Source organism: Elephas maximus, chromosome 3 (genome assembly GCF_024166365.1).
Source record: "Elephas maximus indicus isolate mEleMax1 chromosome 3, mEleMax1 primary haplotype, whole genome shotgun sequence".
Lineage (NCBI taxonomy): Eukaryota > Metazoa > Chordata > Mammalia > Proboscidea > Elephantidae > Elephas > Elephas maximus.
In genome coordinates this window covers 6,762,361-6,783,183 of record NC_064821.1, presented here as the reverse complement: position 1 = coordinate 6,783,183, position 20,823 = coordinate 6,762,361, and the positions used below count along the sequence as shown (strand labels likewise).

Here is a 20,823-nt window from a genome sequence, read left to right as displayed (position 1 = left end):
GTGGAGGGAGGAGGGAAACTGAGGCAGAGCCTGGGGTCTAGGCTGCCGACACCCTGCCAGGCCTCCCAGAGCTCAGCCTTCTCACCTGCCCTCGACCCACTGCCAGGATAACCTCCCCATCTCAAGATCCTAATTCCAGACACTCAAGCCCCTTTAGAAGGAGCCCTGGTGGTACAATGGTTAAGCACTCAGCTGCTAACTAAAAGGTCAGCAGATCAAATCCACCAGTGGCTCCACAGGAGAAAAGACCTGGCAATCTGCTCCCCAAAAGATTACAGCCTAGGAAAGCCTGGTCACTAGGAGTTGGAATTGACTCAACAGCAGAGAACCACAACCACCAACGCAGGATCGACTTGGTGGCAAACAACCATACCAACCAACACCCACCCAACACCACTACCCACCACCAGCACCCAACCACGACCCACCAACAACCAACTACCACCCAACATCACTACCCACCACCAGCACCCAACCACGACCCACCAACAACCAACTACCACCCAACATCACTACCCACCACCAGCACCCAACCATGACCCACCAACAACCAACTACCACCCAACATCACTACTTACCCCCCACAACTAACCACCACCACTACCATCCCTTTGGGCATGTAAGGTACCATAAGCACAGGTCCCAGAATTGGCATGGGGACAGCTTTGGGGGCCATGACTCTGCTGACCACACACAATAAGGGTCTGGATGTCAGGACAGTAGTGTTGCCCCTTCGTGGGGACACCAGGCCCCACTGCCACCAAGTCCACCATGACCACGGCTGACCATGGCCCGGAACAGCCACACTCACCTTCGCTCTCCCTCCGCCTCACCAGCACTGACTTCACGGGCCTCATCAGCACGTCCTGCCGTGGGAGCCGCTTGAAGCCCGACACCAGGGCCAGCCCATTGGCCTCAGAGCCGCCACCTGGGCTCCTGCGCCCACGGCTGCCAGCCCGGCTCCGGCGGCCAGCCCTTGGCCGGCGGGAGCGCTCACCCCAGGAACGGCCGGAGCCACTGGACGAGTCGCCCTCATAGCCCCGACCGTGGTCAGCATCCTCAAGCCGCCGGGGCCCATCCTCCTCGTCCGAGTCCTGGTGCCCTGGGCTAGAAGGGCCAGCCTTTGTGACAGGCAGCTGGATCTTCCGGGGCCGCTTCACTGTCTGTCAGGGGAGGCAGAGAGGAAGGACAGTTTAATGAAGAGAGCCAAGGAGGCTCTGCCCCAACCACAGGCGGCCCTGGAGGACCCTGACCCCTCTCTGGGTCTCAATGTCCAAGCTATAAAATGGGAACGAGAGTCTGCTGGCTCTCTGAAGCACAGGCAATGGGACCAGGATTAGGGCTCAGCTTGCATCAGAGACACTGCCCATGGGCCTTTGCGTGGGCTGTTCCCTCCCACCTAGAGGTTCACTCACAATGTTGGCCAACTTGGTGCAAGTCTTGAGTATCTGGATGGCGAAGGCAGAGGTGACATTTTCCATGGAGACCCCATTCACCATGACAATCTGGTCCCCTGTCCTGAGGGAGGAGGGCTGGGTCTGAGGGAGGAGGCTCTGCAGGGGAGCCCCTCTCACTAAGCCTTCCTTGGAGGTCCCTGGAACTTCCAGGTCTACAAGGCCAGGTTCTAATTCACTGATATCCCCAGGCTTCTGAAGACGTTTAAACCTCCAGGCCTCAGGTTCCTCATCTGTAAAATGGGGCCCATCGTAAAAACAAAACAGAACAGTTGCCGTAAAGTTGCTGCCAACTCATGGCCACCCCACGTGTGTCAGGGTAGAGATGGCCTCCACAGGGTTTTCAGGGGCTGATTTTTCAGAAGTACATCACGAGGTCTTTCTTCCGAGGTACCTCTGGGTAGACTTGAACCTCCAACCTTTCAGTTAGCAGCCAAGTGCATTCACCATTTGCATCACCCAGGGAATAACAGAGCAGAAGCTTTGATTACGACTGGTCCCTTTGAGCCCCCTCACATTTTTCTCCAAAGTCCTCATTCCTGCTTTTCTTCCCCTCTCTATCTCTGCTTCATTTGCTCTCTCTGTCCTTGAACCTCGTCCTGGGTTCTGAGCTGGACTCATTCATGTCACCCAGCAGCCCCTCAGGTCCCAGAACCATTTTTAATCAACATAACTCCCAGGAGCCTTCCTCCCCCAAGGGCTCAGAACACTGGGTCTCCTCCTGTCCCCCTCCTGGCAGAAAGAAGTTTCCAGGACTTCCTGTCCTAGGTGGGTCCTAGGGCCAGTGTGACCCCAATAACTGCTCTGAGTAACCAGAAAGTGCTGTGGGGAGAGTGAGTGCCGAGTCACTGGCTCTGTCTTGTTGCCAACTCCAAGCCCTGTGTTAACAGAGTTGGAAGGTGCCAGGCACTTTCCAGCTCCCAAGCTCTGGCCCACACAGGTCCCTTCTGACATGCCCTCCGCCAGCTGGAACCCGGACTCCCTTGGTACTCACTGCAGCCTGCCCTCAGCTGGCCCCCCGGGCAATACATCGGACACAACCACGGACCCGCTGGACCGGTCTCGACCTCCAGAGATGGCAATGCCAAAGCCCCGGCGAGGATCCTAAGGCGAAATGAGTCGCAGGAAGAGCTAGGCTTCGCTGCCCCAGTACAGAGCCCCCCATTCCCCAGGCCCCCCACCCCAGGAGAGGGAGGCCTTACCTTGCTGAGTGTGGCTGTGTGCTGCTCCCAGATTGTCAGCTCCTCCATGTTGGCCACCTGGTTGCAGGGGGACAGAGAAAGTGGGGTGAGGCCATGGCAAGCCTATAAAAGTATTCAGGGGGCCCAGCCCCAGGTGGTGAGCCCCGGCTTTGATACTCCTGTGGCCTGTGCCTGTGAGCAAGTTGCTGCCTGTCTCTGGACCTCGGGTTTTTCATCTGCAAAATGGGTCTAAGTCAGTGGTTACCAACAGGGGCGATCTGGCCCTCAGGAGACGCTTGGCGATATCTGGGGACATTCACGGTTGCCACAGCAGGTTGAGTGCTACTGCCATCAAGTGGGTAGAGGCCAGGGATGCTGCTCAACACCCTACAGTGCACAGGGCAGCCCCACCCCAGAGAAGGATCCAGGCTCAAACAACAACAGTGCTGAGGGCAAGAGACCCTGCACTGATTATTCGGAGAAAAAGCCGAGTTAGGTCCTAGATCACACTGTCGTTAGTAGCCGTGGAGTCTATTCCAACTCCTGGCGACCCCATGCATGCAGGGTATAACCGTGCTCCACAGGGTTTTCAAGGCTGTGCTCTTTCAGCAGCAGATCGCCAGGCCTTTATTCTGAGGCACATCAAGGTTAACTTGAATGTGTGACCACTTGACATCTATAGATCACCCTCTATAGAATATCAGCTTGGGAGGGCCAGGATTTTTCTGTCTCGTTCACAGCTGAGTCCCCAGTGCCTGGAAGAGCCAGTAGTTGCTGAATGAATGAATGAATGCAGTGCTTCCTTTGTGCTAGGAACTTTACATGCATGATCTCAGTTAATGCACTCATTGAAAAAGGCAATCTATTATCTGCATGTTGTTTGCTGTCATAGTCAGCCCCCTGACTCAGGGCAACCCCAAGCACAGCGGTTTCAGATCAGATGTGGACTGGACTGATGTGATCCACAGGGTTTTCATGGGCTGATTTTGGAGGTCGATTGCCAGGCCTTTCTTCCTAGTTCGTCTTAGTCTGGAAGCTCTGCTGAAATCTGTTCAGCATCATACAACACGCAAGCCCCCACTGACCGATGGGTGGTGGGTCCACATGAGGTGTATCAGCTGGGAATCGAACCGCAACCCCAGCGTGGAAGTCAGGAATTCTGCCACTTTATCACCCCTGCCCCCATATCTCCATGTTATGGATGGGGAGACTGGGGCAGAGAGATGAAGACACCCGCCAAGGCGACAGAGCTGGTGGAGGGTGGGGCTAGGGGCAGAGCCTTCGGCCCCAGGTGAATTCTGTTATTTTAGAGCCTGTGATATAGATGAGGAGCCCTGGTGGCGCAGTGGTTAAGAGCTCAGGCTGCTAACCAAAAGGTTGGCAGTTCAAATTCACCAGCCTCTCTTTGCAAACCCTATGAGGCAGTTCTACTCTGTCCTTTAAGCTCCCTATGAGTCAGAATTGACTCGACAGCCTCAGGTTGGTACAGAGGAAACCACCAGGCTCTAGGAGGCTCAGGTGCGTGGCCAAGGTCAGGCAGCCAAGAAACCCTGTGAGAAGGGGGCGTGGGGCCAGGATCCCAGGCCCAGCCACTTCCCTTCTGCAGCTCAGCGCAAGCCCGGCTCCCTGGGGGTCTCGTAGAAGTGACCGCCCCCTCCCCATCCTGTTCCCCAGCTTGGCACAGCTCAGTGGGCCATTCCTCCGTCTCAGCACCCGCCGTGGGAGCGCTCCAGTGCTTTTTCTTACAGACTCCCAGATCTCCCAGGAGAGCAGCATTCCTGACCCCCTGGAGAGGGGGAAGGCGGGGAGACGGGACAATGCTGGGGGCGGGGCCCCACAGGGCTTCTAAGCCCCGAAGGTAGCAGGAAGCCAGGCCAGCTCTGGGATCCTCTCTCTGCCCCTTGCTGTGATGGCAAATCTCGCAGCCTCAGTTTCCGCTGTAAAATGGGCACCACCTGCTCTGCCCTTCTGGGCTGCAATGCGTGAAAGAGTCATGGAAGCCACGCTTGGAAAGCTGATTGAGGCACCTGGTGATGGCAGCTATTGTTGGAAGTAATAATAACGATTTTTCTTCTTTGCATGTTGTGTGCTGACAAGTTGATTCCGACTCATAGTGACCCTATAGGACAGAATAGAACTGCCCCATAGGGCTCCCTTGGCTGCAATCTTTAGGGAAGCAGACTGCCACATCTTTCTCCCGTGGAGCCCCTGGTGGGTTCGAACCTCCGACATTTGGGTTAGCAGCTGAGTGGTTAAGCATTGGGACACCAGGGCTCCTTATTCCCACTCTACAGAAGAGGAAATCCAGGTTAGTAACTTGCCTGAGGTCATACAGCCCAGGAGCGAACCCGAATTAGCCACCAGCCTGCAGCTGGCTGCCTTCTGCCTTTTTTTTTTTTTTTTCTGATCTTATTTTTCAAAACAGGATCTTTTTTTACTTGCTTTGATTTTATATTCGGTGCCATTCAATGGCCTTCCCGGAATTTTGATTGCCTGGCCTATGTTAAGAAACAGCCACCAGGGAACCAGGGCCCCTGGTGGAGTGGTGCAGGTGGCCTGGGCTTGTCCTAGCTTGTGTGGTCCATCTCCATGGATACCGGAGGCTTTGCCTAAAACCTCCTTGGGCTTCCAAACCCCCAGGGATGGAGCTTAACCCTGCAGCCCACCTTAGCTGAGTCTGCCTCTGAACCTTTGCTCTGGTTGTTCCCTGTGCCTGGGACATCCTTCCAGGGATTTCTACGTGGCTGGCCCTGGCAGCTCAGGTCTTGGCTCAAATGCCACCTCCTCAGGAGGCCCTCCTTGACTACCAGACTAACCAATCTCCCCTGACACCCATCACTTTCCCGTTTTATTGATTTATTTTCATGGCATCTAAAACCACCTCAGATTACTCTGTTTTTCATCAGCGGTTTAGAGGTTTCTGGCCTTTTCTCTTGGGCTGTCTAGGCATGGCCCTGTCTGTCTGGGTACCCAAGGCCCTGGTGATAGGCCACCAGCATCTTCTGGGCCCTCCAACCAGCCCTCCTTTTCAGATCTTTGCACCTGCTGTACTTTCTGGCAAACTCCTATTCATCCTTTGCAGCCCCAGCACCCCGATCTCTTCCTTTAATATATACACACACGCTGCATTCCTCCTTCTGGGCCAAGCCTGATTACTGGGGCCTGGGATGTCCGAATCCACCTCTGCCTTCCCTATACACCCCCCCACCAAATCTAGGGGCTCCTGGTGGGAAGAGGTGGAGGACCTGAGACCCCACTACTGTCCCCGCAGGGCAGGCAAAAGGGGGGAAGTTTCAGGAATCCCTATATGGCAGAACGAAAGGCTGTCTCCGCCACCTACGCAGGTAAAAAAAAAGCAGGTAGGTGTGTCTTAAATTCCCAGCCCCCCTCAGCCCCGCCTTCTTCAAGGTGAGCTCTGAAGAGGCGGGCCTGACCCTTAGTCCCCACCCCTGCCACGCGAGGAATACAAACACCTAACGAGACGCGCCCAGAGGGGACGGCGGTACCAAGTCCCACAGCGCCAGCGGCATGTGGCTCCCAGGTGGCGGTCCCCTCACCCCCTCACCGCCCCACCTCTGGGATCAATGACCGGGGTGAAGAGAGGACGGGGAAGAGGCAGCAAATACAGGAGTTTGGGAGGGGATTCTGGGAATTGTTTGTTCCCCGTTGCCTGGAAAGGGGTGGCTGAAACCGGAACAGCTCGGCCCTGGAGCCTCGGGCGGTGTGGCCCGGGGCGAGCCACGTCCCCTCTGCAGCCTCAGGTTACCGTTTCGGGGCCCATGTGAGATTCAAACAGAGCCACGCTCTGTACACAGTAGGCTCCCTCACCCGCAGCCTCACAGCATTCACCAAAACCTACTGCAGCTCACAAACGAAGCCACTGCCCACCGTCGCACCATCAGCGCTCAAACCTAACCCAGCTGAATGCCCCCGGGGGCGGGGAGTGAACATCTTTTTTAAGCACCAACCCGCGTGTCAGGCGTATAAAACACATTTTTTCTCTTGGAATCCTCCCCCAAGCCCTCCTTTAAAACGACGACCACCCATTTTACAGACGAGGTTCAGGGACTGAGAAGCGCCCAGGCACCAGTTCAAAGTTACAGCGCAGTTGGCAGAACAGTCAGCCGGGATTTGAACCCAAAGCAACGGAGAAAGACCTGGGGCAGAGGAAGCCCCGGGAACAGTTTTAGGCGCTGTTGTGTGCAGTCCAGTTGATTCCGACTCATAGCGACCTCATCTGCGAGTATAACTGCCCCACAAGGCTTCCTAGGTTGTACTCCTTACAGGACTAGATCGCCAGGTCTTTCTCCCGCGGCGCCGCTGGGTGGGTTCGAACTGCCAACCTTCCCGTCTGAGTGCTTAACTGTTGTGCCACCAGGGCTCCTATTGGGAGGCTAGAGGTCTCGAACTCATCTAGCTGTCACCACGCACCCCCTGCGCCTCGGTTTCCCCTTCTGTTATATAGGTATAGAGTAGTCTAAGGTCCCAGCCTCTGTCTCTGTCCCCACCCCAACCCAATTCCCTCCCTCTCCACGGGGGTGGGGGGGGGCTACTCGCCTGGAATCTCACGGCCATGGTCCAGCCTGGGGCTCTTCAGCACCCTGGCCCAAGGTGGGCCTCAAGGCAGTCAATCCGGCCCCTTGCGTTGGGTGGGGGAGGAGGCCGGGGAGGGTCCCAGTGGGGTGGTGAACCGGCTCTAGCCCTCCTCCCGCCCGCTCGCCGCTCCCGGCTGCACTGGTCCCTCTTCCTCCTCCTCCTCCTCCCCGGCCGGCCCCGCCCCCGCCCCGACACGCCCTCGGGACGCCGCGGAGGCCACGATCGCCCTCCCCATCCATCACAGGATCCAGACCCGGAAAGGAAACTCCAGGCCGCGTTTCCACTCAGCCAAGCACCTGCCCGCGGCCGGGACTGGAGACAGGCCAGGCGGGGTTGCAGGGAAGACCCGGGAGGGACTACAGCCGCGTTCGGAGGGGAGTGTATGATTTGGGAGAGGCTTTCCCTTCGTGAAAATGGCACACTTTGAAGTTCAGCTGGGATACCTCTGGATCAGAAGCTAGTAGAGGGTCAGACATGTGCAGAGTGTACGGCTGCTCCTTCGTGGGTACAGCTCACCTTTGAGAAGTTTACCCAAATTTCTCAGAGGGGAAACTGAGGCCCAGAGAGGCACATGGGCTTTCTGAAGATGCACAGCCCTGTCACTAGCCTCAGGACTGTCTTCACACTCAGCGTAGGGCTGGGCCACCAGCTGGGGAGGGCACAGGCGGGGTGGAAGGAAATTCTCTAGGCTCCAGGAGGTAAAGGTCGGTTTCTCTCTCCTCACCCAGCCCGGCCTCACCCCCAGGGCCGGGATTCCTAAGATAAGACTCAGGTAAGGACTTGAGGACAGGAAACCTTCTAGCTGGGGGATGGGAGGAAGATGTCACCTGGGTGACTGGAGCTGGCAATGGCCCCACCCACACATTCCTTTATGCTTTTAAAAAATACACCCTGAGACCCAGCTGTGCTGTTCCCAGCCCCAACAAACCTGGGCATAGAGGTCCCTTCCCAGCCTTCTGCGGTTGTTATGTGCCTTAGAGTCTTTTGACTCATAATGACCCCATGTGACAGGGTAGAACTACCCCACAGGATTTCCTAGGCTGTAATCTTTGCGGGAGCAGATTGCCAGGTCTTTTCTCCCACAGAGTCGCTGGTGGGCTCAAACCTTGGACCTTTTGGTTAGCAGCCAAGTGCTTAACCACTGAGCCACCAGGGCTCCTCTCCTGCAGTTATGGATGGGCAAAGAGAGGAACCCAAGCTTCTAGAAGGGGTTGGGGAAGAAATTCTGGAGGTATCAGAGAAAAGACTTCCTGGAGGAGGGGGCAATGGAATTGGGGCTTTGAAGGTTGGGTAAGAGTTTGCCAAATGAAGAAGACAGACAATATAATCAACTTCTTTGAGACCCCCAAAGATGACTTCTCATCCCTCCCAATTGCAGCTTTCCTGAAAATGTTAGTCTGAAGACCCAGCCAGCCAGAGCTGGTCCCTCAAGGGGGTCCCCAAAGACCTTCACGGTGATAAACCTTTGCCAAATCCCTTTCTGGGGAATCATTTGGAATCTCAGAACTGAAAGTGTTCAAATTCTAGCTCTGTCACCTATTTGCTGTGTGACCTCAGGCAAGTCACATCGCTCTGTGCCTCAGTTTCCCCCATCTGTTGTCCTAGGGTAAAATCACCGCAAAGTTATAGTAAAGCAAAAAGAAAAGTTTTATTAGGCATATGTCCGAAGAGGCAAAAGGGGGCAAATGGACAAGCGTGCTGCCAGAGCCGTGTCTGCCCGAGTCCAAGGAATAATACAGAATCATCGGTATATGTTAATATTACAAATGGGTAAAATTATTGAAAGCGTCGCCTTTTCACAGGTTGGCTAAGAGCTACCAAATCACCATGATTCTACATTTTGAATTGTCTTTCTTAATAATCCTTGGTACAGGTTTCAGTAAGAACAGCTAGGAGGACCTTCATTGGTCCAACAAACATTACTCTTCACTAAGTGCTAAAAGGAGAAGATAGGAGTGAAAAGTGTGTTGGTCTTTTGTGCTGTTTATGATTTGTTTAGTTGATGTGAAATGTTCCCTAAAAGATGTTTTCCAAGACTGTCCTAGCTTTTGCCTTTAGGAGCCCTCGTGGTGCAGTGGTTAAGAACTCAGGCTGCTAACCAAAAAAAGGTCAGCAGTTTGAATCCACCAGACCCTCCTTCGGAACCCTACAGGGCAGTTCTACTGTGTCCTATAGGGGCGCTATGTGTCAGAACTGATGCAACGGCAAAGGGTTTGGTTTTAGTATTGTCTTTATGCCTCAGGGCCCAGTTGATGGTTCCCTGTGAGTCCAGCTCCAGCTGGGTCTCATTCTTTTTGCTCAAGGACAGGGAATAATGGCTCCAATTTTATCTCCTAAATCGCTATAAATGGGGGAAATAATAGTCTCTGCTTCACAGTGTATCAGGAGGGTTAAAAGGCAGGCCAGGAAACCCTGGTGGCATAGTGGTTAAGGGCTACAGCTGCTAACCAAAAGGGCAGCAGTTTGAATCCACCAGGCACTCCTTGGAAACTCTATGGGGCAGTTCTACTCTGTCCTATAGGGTCACTATGAGTTGGAATAGACTCAACAGCAATGGGTTTGGCTGTTGTCATTAGAATAAGACGTAAGGAGCCCTGGTGGTGACATGGTCAAGCCCTAGGCTGCTAACTGAAAGACTGGCCTTGAAAACCCTGTGGAACAGTTCTCTGTCCTACAGGGTCACTCGACTCAGTGGCAACCAGTTGTCGTAGCAGTAGAATAGCACATATGTGTGAGCTGCTGGCCTTTCCCAGCTGTGTGACCTTGGTCAACTCATTTAACCTCTCTGTGCCTCAGTTTTCCCTTCTGTAAATGCAAATAATAATAGTACCTGCCTCAAATGGCTAAATGAGTGTTGGCCAGGAGCCCTGGTGGTGCAGTGGTTGAAGCACTTGGCTGCTAACCAGACGGTCAGCAGTTCAAACTCACCAGCTGCCTCATGGGAAAAAGATGTGGCAGTCTGCTTCCATAAAGATTTACAGCCTTGGAAACTCCATAGGGCAATTCTGCTCTATCCTATAGGGTCGACATTAGTCAGAATTCAATTCCATGGCAATGGGTTTAAGTGCTGGCCATCACCCATCTGTCAGTTTGTCGTGGTGGCTTGCATGTTGCTGTGATGCGGGGAGCTCTGCCGCCAGTATTTCAGATACCGGCAGGGCCACCTGCGGTTGATAGGTTTTGGCAGAGCTTCCAGACTAAGACAGCCCAGGAAGAAAGACTTGGCGATCTACTTCCAAAAACCAACCAATGAATGGACTAAACCAAAAGCAAAGAAGTTTCCTGAATAAACTGAATGCTTCGAAAGCCAGCGTAGCAGGGGACGGGTCTGGGGACCATGGTTTCAGGGGACATCTAAGTCAATTGACATAATAAAATCTATTAAGTAAACATTCTGCATCCCACTTTGAAGACTGGTGTCTGGGGTCTTAAACGCTAGCAAGCAGCCACCTAAGATGCATCAATTGGTCTCAACCCACCTGGACTGAAGGAGAATGAAGAACACCAAGGACACGAGGTGATTACGAGCCCAAGAGACAGAAAGGGCCACATGAACCAGTGACTACATCATCCTGAGACCAGAAGAACTAGATGGTGCCCGGCTACAACCGATGACTGCCCTGACAGGGAACACAACAGAGAACCCCTGAGGGAGCAGGAGAGCAGTGGGATGCAGACCCCAAATTCTCATAAAAAGACCAGACTTAATGGTCTGACTGAGACTGGAAGGACCCCGGTGGTCACAACCCCCAGACCTTCTGTTGGCCCAGGACAGAAACCATTCCCGAAGCCAACTCTTCAGACAGGGATTGGACTGGACAATGGGTTGGAGAGGGATCCTGGTGAGGAATGAGCTTCTTGGATCAGGTGGACACTTGAGACTATGTTGGCATCTCCTGCCTGGAGGGGAGATGAGAAGGTGGAGGGGGTTAGAAGCTAGCGAAACGGACACGAAAAGAGAGAGTGGAGGGAGAAAGCAGGCTGTCTCATTAGGGGGAGTATAATTGGGAGTGTGTAGCAAGGTGTATATGGGTTTTTGTGTGAGAGACTGACTTGATTTGTAAACTTTCACTTAAAGCACAATAAAAATTATATATAAAAAAATCAACCAATGAAAACCCTATGGATCACAACAGGACATTGTCTGAGACAGCGCTGGAAGATGAGCCCTCTAGGGTGGAAGACACCCCAAATACATAGTGGCCACAACCATGGACCCGAGCAGACCAACGATGTGAGCATGGCGCAGGTCCGACTAACAGTTCATTCTGTTGTACATGGGGTCGCCAGGAGTTGCCGCTGACTGGATGTCGGCAAGTGTTGACCAGTTAATACTATTCTTTTTATCAGCTAAGCTGACTCACTCATTGTACAGAAGAAGATTATAGATGGGAAGGTGAGGGCCAGGGAAGCCTTCAGCCTCCCATTCCCGGCAGGACTCCATTCTGGCCCAATGTGGAAATACCATTAACCAGACGGAATGCTTGCTAAGCTCCTACTGTATACAAAATAATTCAGCTTTTGCCAATATGACTTCAGCCACCAGCAGGGACGCACAAAATTTTTTTTTTTTTTAGGTCAAACAAGCTCAAACGCTTTCTCAATAACTGTACTTGTTTGAATGAGTCATAGGGTAAATCTAAATAAATTCTCCATCGGCCACACACATCTGTGGCTGTGATTACTCAAGAGAAGTTACCAATTGCACGCGGGTCTGGCAAAACCGGGCAGGTAGCCTGCAGGTAACAGGCTGGGGAAAATTTGGTGTTATCTATAGAATAAGTGGGCTGGACCCCAATTAAGCATTTGCTTCTCACAGTCACCGTTATACAAGATATCTGTATCGTGTGCCCATCTCAAAGCTGAGAAAACTGAGGCCAGATGGGTCAAGCAGCAAGCCTGAGCTAAATTTGCCTCAGGCTCTGTTTGGCCCCATGGCCACCCCTCTAAACCAGGGTTGGGCCAGGGGACACTTGGCGATGTCTGGGGACATTGGTGGGTGTCACGACTTGGGGGGAGGTGCTACTGGCATCGAGTGAGTGGAGGCCAGGGGATACTGCTCAACACCCCACAGTGCCTGGGCGGCCCCCACCACAATGATCTGGCGCCAAATGTCAACAGTGCTGGAGGGAGGCCTCATTTTAAACCCCTTTAGGAGAGGAAGGGCAACAGCCCCGGAACCCCAGGACACATTGCCTTCCTCCAGCCACCCACGACTCTGCTCTCACATATTCCTGCCCTGCTCAAGAACACTCAGGGACTCCCTAGGGCCCATCAGATGACATTGTACTCAAATCCAGGGCTTGGGAGGAGGGCATGGTTGGTGCTGCCCCACAAGCTGGAGACTCCAGCCTTGAGCTCTCTACCCTGAACTCCCCCCCCCCGACCTCTGGATCTCCTTAAGGAATTAAACATCTGTTTTTCATCAATCAGTTCATCCACACATTCATTTTTCCACCTGTTGTCATGTTTTGAGAGGCCCTAATGTGCACCATGTGAAAGCCGGGCAATGAATAAGGAAGACCGAAGAAGACTTGATGCCTTTGAATTACGGTGTTGGGAAGGAATATTGACTATGCCATGGACTGCCAGAAGAACAGACGAATCTGTCGTGGAAGAAGTACAGACAGAATGCTCTTTAGAAGCAAGGATGGCAAGACTGCGTCTTACATACTTTGGACATGTTATCAGGAGGGACCAGTCCCTGGAGAAGGACATCGTGCTTGGTAAAGTTGAGGGTCAGCAGAAAAGAGGAAAACCCTCAACGAGATGGACCGATACAGTGGCTGCAACAATGGGCTCAAGCATAGCAACGATTGCAAGGATGGCACAGGACTGGGCAGTGTTTTGTTCTGTTGTACATGGGTCAGAACTGACTTGATGGCACCTAACAACAACTGTGCACCAGGCACAGAGTGGGAAGGGGATCAGGGACCCACGTTCCACCTGGCCTTCTAGTACCAACTTCAGACAGAAGGGGGCAGTGCTGGGTTGGGCATGAGGGGTGGGGGAAGGGAGGGTGCAGAGGAGGTTAGGGGCCCTGAGGCTGGGACTGGAGCCCTGAGAACGTCAGACCCAGAGGCATCTCCAGCACTACCCTGCTGGGAGCCCTCCCAGTGCTTCTGGGGAAACCGAGGCCCAGAGGGGGCAGAGGCTGGGCTGAGGCACCCCATGAGTCCCGGCCTCCAGAAGGGGCTAGGTGCTTAGGGAGAGGGGATTTATGGCTAAAGGAGGCTGAGGTTGGGAGGGTAGGACAGAGTGGGCCGTTCTTATCTGTGGCCCAGCGGGTCTGACTGGAGCCCGGGAATTTCCTGAAGCAGCCCTGAGGGCTGAGCTAGGCTCTGGCTCATTCTCTCAGCATTTACTGAGTGACTACTGTGTACACAGTGACAGGGTCACAGGACTCACGAGTCAGACCCAGAACCCGCTCTCTTGAAACCCCTGGTCCTCAGGGAAAACTCAGTTTTGGGGGAGTTGGCTTCGACTCACGGCGACCCCGTGTGTGTCAGAGCAGAGCTGTGCTCCATCGGGTTTGCAGGGGCTGATTTCTCAGAAGTAGATCACCCAGCCTTTCTTCCCAGGCACCTCTGGGTGGACTCAAACCTCCAACCTTTCGGTTAGTAGCTGAGCGTGTTAGCTGTGTGCACCACCCAGGGATTCAGATCCTCAGGGAGATAGACAATGCTCAAATAACCACAGAGGTAATGGAAGGTACAAGTGAGAGTCCCGAGACGCAACCTGGGCTGGGACTCTGGGAGGGCTTTCTGGAGGAGATGGCATTTGAGATGAAAACTGAGCTCAGGGAAGAGAGAGCCAGGCAGAGGAAAGAGAGAGACCTGGAGGAGGTGAGGAAGGGAGACTTAGGAGGTCTGGGGGAAGGGCATTCCAGGTAGCAGAACCGCCTGTGCAAAGGCCCTGAGGCAGTACCAGGCCTGTTGAGTTGGAGGAACAGCTAGGAGGCCCGGATGACAGCAGCAGAGTGAGCAAGCGGGTGAGAGGAGGAGGGGAGGGGAGGGACGGGATGAGGCAGGTCATGCAGGCCCCTGTGGGCCACAGGGATCACCTGGGCTTTTACCGGAGGGAGGTGGGAGCCCTGGAGGGCTGTGGACAGAGAAGGACACGCCCCGACTCAGGTGCTCACGGGCGCCCTCTGGCTGCTGTGGGGGGAACAGGCTGTGGGGGGCGAGGATGGGAGCCAGTGACCAGGGAGGAGGCGACTGCACTGGTCCAGGCCGGCAACGATGGAGGGATGATGGGGGTTGGTCAGGCAGAGAGAGAAGTGGGCGGAGTCAGGGAACAGTTGGACGCAGGGGCTCTGGGACTGGCTGAAAGAAAGGAAGGTCAAATTCACTCCCAGGTGTCTGCCTGGAACTTGGAAGATTTGGCGGACACGGCCAGCGAAGGGGACGAGGTGAGAGGAGCGGGCAGGAGGTGAGAGACGCTGGGGCTGGATGGAGAAGTTACCTGGGTGTTGGCAGTTTCAGCCATGGCACCTGGTGAGGTCACCAGGTGAGCAAGTGGAGCCAGGAGGGGAGGAGAGCCCCAGGGCCCGGCAAGGATTCAGGGAGAGAGCTTGGAGAGGATGAGCCCACAGCGGACAGCAGAGGAGGTGAGGGAGGCTTGCTTAGGAAACGCTGGCCCTGTAGGAGCCAAAGAAAGCGTTTGGAGAAGGACGAAGTTCAGGTGTGGCTGGCTCAGGCACAAAGCGGAGGAGGACTGAGGAGTATGGGGGAGGCTGCAATATGGGGGTCCTGGGGGTCTTAGTGAGAGCACTTCGATGAAAGAGGAAGTGTAGCTGACCGTTGTAGGTTGAATTGTATCCTCCCAAAAGATAGGTTGAAATGAAGTCCTAACCCCTGTATCTATGAAATGTGACCTTGTTGGAAATAAGGTCAGTGTGTCCTACTGTGGTGGCGTGAGTGTTGCTGTGATGCTGGAAGCCGGGTCATTATTTCAGATATCAACAGGGGCCATCCATGGTGGACAGGATTCAGGGGAGCGTCCAGATTAAGAGAGACTAGGGAGAAAGGCCTGGTGACCTACTTCCAAAATTTAGCCAACGAAACTTTATGGATCACAACGAAACATTGTCTGACTCACTTGCTTTGGACATGTCATCAGAAGGAATCAATCACTGGCAGAGGACATTGTGTTTGGTGACGCAGAGGGCCAGCAAAGGTGACGAAAAGAGACCCTTGGTGACATGGGTTGGCACAGTAGCTGGAAGGACGGACATGAACACGCTGGCGGTTGTGAGGGTGACGCAGGACCGGGCAACTTTTGGTTCATGTTGTACGTAAAGTTGCCGTGAGTCTGAGCCGGCTCGATGGCTGCTATCAATCCATCTATCTTTGAAGATGCTATTTGTAAGGAGGTCATAATCCCTTCTGAGTGGTGTCTTATGAAAAAGAAGAACAGAAATGGAGACGAGGTCATATAGGGGGAAGATGCCGTATGAAAATGCGTCTTAGAAACCAAAGAAAGCAGGAAACACCTGGGTCTACCAGACGCTGAAAGGAACCAGGAAGAATTTTCCCTGAGAGGACTGAGAGAGAGACAGAGAGAGCACCACACTGCCAAGGCCCTGAATTCAGGCTCCTAGCCTCCGGAACTATGAGACAATACATTTCTGTTCTCTAAAGCCATCCACTTTGTAGTATTTTGTTATGGCAGTTCTAGGAAGCTAAGACGCTCCCCCACAAGTTATTTATTCATTTACTGAGTGCCTACTGTGTACCAGGCACTGTTGTAGGCACTGGGGCTACTACAGGGGTGGAGCTCACACATTCAACAAATACGTGAATAAATGAATGGTTAACAAGCTGAGGCTTTAACTCCAGAACCAGCTCCCTAGTACCCATTCAACAAACGTTTATTGCACTTCAGATCAACGCCACCTGTCCTTATGTGTGCTTCTTATCGTTTACATCTCTGTACGCTGCAGAAAGCCAGTGCTATTAGAAATGACACTCGTCCATCAAAAGGCAAGTGAATCCCGTCTGGCAGAGACCACGATTGATTATTACCCTGGGGCTAGTGACCAGTTTTGGATCTATTTGAAAACTTATTGCAGCATCCTTGATTGTGTGCGTGTATTCTTGAAATACTGCGAAAGGTCTAACATCTTACTGGTTCCCACGTTAATGAGTGAGTTAAACAAAGTCATTAATACACCTACTCATTTAATGTTTGTATGAGAGTCATGATTTTACTTTTTGAGGAAGAAAATTCTCCTTTAACATCATAAAACCAAAAGGCCTCACTCTGGTTTTCAAGGCTCCCCCTGTCAGGTGGTCTTGATCTCTCTACCTTCCTATCCTTTCCATGCATTGTAATCTTCAGGTTCTAGAATATCTTCCAATTTTTTTCCTAACCCCCCCCGGACCCCGCTCTGTCTCTCATATATCAGCAGATGTTATCAGTTTACCAAAATCTTTCCAGAATCTGCCAACTTCTCCCCTTCTTTTGCCTCCACCTGGTCCAGCCCCATCAGCGCTGCCACCCAGGACAATTCCCCCCACCCACCACCACCACCACCCTGCCCTTGCTTCCCGCAGTCTGTTCCCCCCGCAGCAGCCAGAGGGCGCCCGTGAGTACCTGGGTCAGGGCCCACCCCTCCAGGGTTCCCACCTCTCTCCAGTAAAAGCCCAAGCCCTCCCCGCTGCCCACTGGGCCCTGCATGACCTGACCTGTCCCCTCCCTGCCCTCCCCTCCTCTCCCCCCTTCTGTCACTCAGCTCCTAGCTGTTTCTCCCACTCGCCAGGCACGGTCTTGCCTCAGGACCTTTGCACAGGCTGTCCCCTCTGATATCCCCCAGATACCAGTTTGGTCAGCTATTCACTTCCTTTGTTCAAATGTCACGTCCTTAATAAGCCAAAAACCAACCAGTTGGTGCCGAGTGGAAACTGACTTGTGGCAGACCCCGTGTGTGTCAGAGTAGAACTGTACCCCATACGGTTTTCAGTGGCTGAATTTTCAGAAGTAGATTGCCAGGCCTTTCTTCTGAGGTACCTCTGGGTAGGCTCGAACCTGCAGCCTTTCAGTTAGCAGTGAGGACCTGAACTGTTTGCACCATGCAGAGATTCCCTTTCTATTTGAAATCGTAAAATGCGCCCCCTGCTCCTTGGGCCACCTGGGGCATCCCTGGTCTCTTTTTTTCCTTTTCCTTTTTTTCCTTGTAAAACTAACTTACTATCCTTTAACCCAGGAAAGAATTCGTGATACAATTTACTCTTCATGTGTATTGCTTCTTATCTGCTCTCACTAAAATATAAGCCCCACTTGGGGAGGAAACCCTGGTAGCACAGTGGTTAAGAGCTACAGCTGTGAACCAAAAGGTCAGCAGTTTAAATTCACTAAGCGCTCCTCGGAAACCCCATGGGGCAGTTCTACTATGACCTATGGGGTCGCTATGAGTCGAATCAACTCAACAGCAATGCATTTGGCTGCCTGGGGATCTTTGTCTACTTGTTCCCTGCTGAGTCCTCAAGGCTTAGAGTTGCACCTGACACACAGTTACTGTTACTAGCTGGCCCCCTGCTCATGGCAACCCCATGCACAATGGAAAGAAACGCTGTCCAGTCCTACACCATCCCTATGATTGGTTGCAGATCAGACCATTGTGATCCATAGGGTTTTCATTGGCTGATATTTGGAAGCAGATTGCCAGGCTTTTCTTCCTGGTCTTAGCCTAGAGGCTCTGCCAAAACCTGTTCAGCACCCTAGCAACAGGCAGGTCTCCACTGAGAGCTAGGTGGGGGCTGGGCACGAGGTGCAATAGGTGTGAATGGACCCCGGGTCTCCCATGTGGAAGATGAGAATTCCATTACTGAACTGCCGGGGCTCCTTTTGACATACAGTAGGTGCTCAATGGAAACCCTGGTGGTGTAGCGGTTAAGAGCTATGGCTGCTAGCCGAAAGATTGGCAGTTTGAATCCACCAGGCGCTCCTTGGAAACCCTATGGGGCGTTTCTACCCTGTTCTGTAGGGTTGCTGTGAGTCGGAAGTGACTCGACAGCAGTGGGTTTGGTTTTGGCTTAGAGGTGCTCAGTGAATGCTGGCTCACCGCCAGGGCAGCCCAGCCTCCCACCCATGGCTCCCACTGACCGCAGCCCATATTCCACAGGGTGTCAGGCTCCGCCCAAGCAAACACTGCTCCCCTTGATGCCTGGCTGGGCTGAGGCGGAAGAACAGTACCGAAAACTCCCCATTGTGGACTTTCCCCAGATGTCAGGGCCATGCGGAAGCTCTCAGCCTAGCCTGCCCTGGAGTTTCCTTGAGCTGTAGAAGCGAGATACTGAGCTTGGGGTGGTGTTTGAAGGGCAGAGGGAGCTCTCAGACTTTCCTTCTCTGCATTTCGACTTCTGTCTGCCTGGCGCCCCTAATCACTGTGCAGCCCTGGGCAAGAGGCTGTCCCTCTCTGAGCCCAGTGTGGCTGGCCTGGCATTCTTGAGCTCTGATTTCAGGTGGGAGGGCTTATCTTGCCTGACCCGGGAGCAATGATTACCCGTGATCTCATTTACCCAACTCGGCAGCCTGTGGTGCGGTGACTTTTATTATCCCTATTTTACAGAGCAGAAAACTGAGGCTCAGAGAGGAGAAGCCCACCGGAGGCCAGTTCTGTCTGCCTGGCTCTGTGGGTTTTCTCTCCAAACCCCAGGCAGGGTGGGATCTGGGAATCTGATAGCCTAGATGCATCCCTCACTCCGCTAGCTCCACCACACCTTCCTGCTTCCCTGTTCCTGGATTGCATGGCCCTGGAGGCACCCCCAAACATTCCAGGCCCACTCTGTGCCCCACATCCCATGTCCATGCCGCCCCGGTCCCAGGGAGTCCCCTCTAGGTCCCTTGATGCCCCACGACTGCCTCTTTGTCCATTGCCTCTCTGGGGTGTGGGCCCCTCCAGCACAAAGATGAGGCCGAAACCTGACACTCAATTCTCCAGGACGCTCCCTTTGTCCTGCAAATGACAACAAATGACCCAGAAAACGCCTGCCACCCAAACCCTCTCCTCTCCTGGCTCTGGGCTGCCTTCTCCTCCCAGAGAAGGCTCCAGGCTCTCCTCCATAGGGGGACCGAGGTGACCGCCACCCGCCCTGGCCCCAAACTGCATTTCTGAGTTGGGAGACTCGGCCCAGATAATCTCCCCCCAAGCCTGGGCCCCCTCCTCCCCCCGGCTTCTGGAGGTGCCAGCAGTGGGGAGGGGGTGCAACTGTCCGAAAGCTTGGGACCTGCTTGAGAAGTTTCCAGAGGCTCAGGGCCAGCCAGGTGCCAGCCTGCCCCATCTGCTACCGCGTCAGGCCACAGGAGGCAAACCTGGGTCTCGGTGGGAGCTGACGCCCCCTCCCCTCCTCCACTCAGGGGCTCCAACCTGTGCCCCTTGGGCCTTCCTGGCACCACCTGGGCAACAATGACCCTTTCAAGTGGTGCCCTGGGCACGCAGCCAGGGCAGGAGCCGCCAGCCAGCCAATCCCCTGGAAACCATGTCAGACGCCCATACTGGAGGGTCAGTTTTCTGCTTTCTGGGGAGTTGGGGGGAGGTGATAGGGGTCCCAGGACACTGCCGTGGACAAATCCCAGCCCAGCCCAGGCCAGCAAGGTGGTGGGTAGGGCAGTGAGGGGGCTTACCTTCCAGGGAGCTGGGTGGCTTCTGGGCAGGTGTCAGGATCCAGGGCCCAGGTGCCTACCTGGCATGGGGGTGGGGAGGGGATCTGAGGCTGGGGTGCTGGCCTCCCCACCTGTTTGTCCAACTTCTTCTCCCTGGTGGCTGCTCTAGGCCCCGTGCCAGCTGGGACTAGTGCAGTGGCGGCGTGCGCTGGCCGGTGGTAAGTGTGTGAGAGGCCGGCCTGCCCTTGCGGCTGCAGGTGTGTGGCTCTGTCGTAAGGTGCTTTTACGTGAGAGCAGCTGCCCTTAACCCCTGCGTGCCCGGAGGCCAGGATGACCCGCCCTGTCATTCACTGCTGGGCCCCTGGCATTGGCACATTCAGGTGTGCAGAAAACATTTGCTGAATAAGTTAAGGGATGGATGGGTTGAAATCCCTGGCTCTGCCTGCCCCTGTCCTGTCTGCATCAGAACTGCCAAGTCTTTGCTTTTGCTCCACTGTCCACCAGACCCACTCTCCCCACTTCCCTGCAGATCTGAACGCAAATCCTGTTTCTCTGCCGAGAACCTTCAACCTCTTCCCAACTGTGTGGCCTTGGGTAAGTCGCTTAACCTCTCTAGTCCTTAGTTTTCTCATCTAGAAAGTGGTATGAGTGGTGTAGTGGTTAAGTGCTACGGCTGCAAACCAAAAGGTCTGCAGTTCAAATCCACCAGGCACTGCTTGGAAACTCTATGGGGCAGTTCTACTCTATCCTATAGGGTCTCTATGAGTTGGTATCGACAAGACGGCAACGGGTAGGGTATGAGACAGTGGTGGTCCAGCAGTAGAATTCTCACCTTCCGCGCAGGAGTCCCAGGTTCAATTCCTAGCCAGTGCATTTCATGCGTAGCCACCACCCATCTGTCAGTGGAGGCTTGCGTATTACTAGGACTCTGAACAGCAGAGCTTCCATACTAAGATGGGCTAGGAAGAAAGGCCTGGCAATCAAGT

The 20,823-nt window shown here is 54.0% G+C and overlaps 1 protein-coding gene across 4 annotated transcripts in view; it reads right to left on the bottom strand.

Moving 5' to 3' along the window:
• The window catches only part of TJP3 (tight junction protein 3), a 39,863-nt gene extending 19,770 nt beyond the window's left edge, over positions 1-20,093 (bottom strand). For 2 of the 4 annotated variants that reach the window (XM_049876381.1, XM_049876382.1), the window contains exons 1-5: positions 7,193-7,380; positions 2,657-2,713; positions 2,449-2,558; positions 1,416-1,518; positions 812-1,163 (exon numbers count right to left, since the gene is read on the bottom strand). In XM_049876381.1, coding sequence (XP_049732338.1) covers positions 812-1,163; positions 1,416-1,518; positions 2,449-2,558; positions 2,657-2,713; positions 7,193-7,210 — 640 coding nt within the window. In that variant the 5' untranslated portion in view covers positions 7,211-7,380. Of the gene's footprint in view, positions 1-811; positions 1,164-1,415; positions 1,519-2,448; positions 2,559-2,656; positions 2,714-7,192; positions 7,381-19,858 lie in introns of those variants that run through there. The other 2 variants (XM_049876385.1, XM_049876384.1) reach the window with 2 other exon arrangements.
• Between the last annotated feature and the right edge of the window lie 730 nt (positions 20,094-20,823).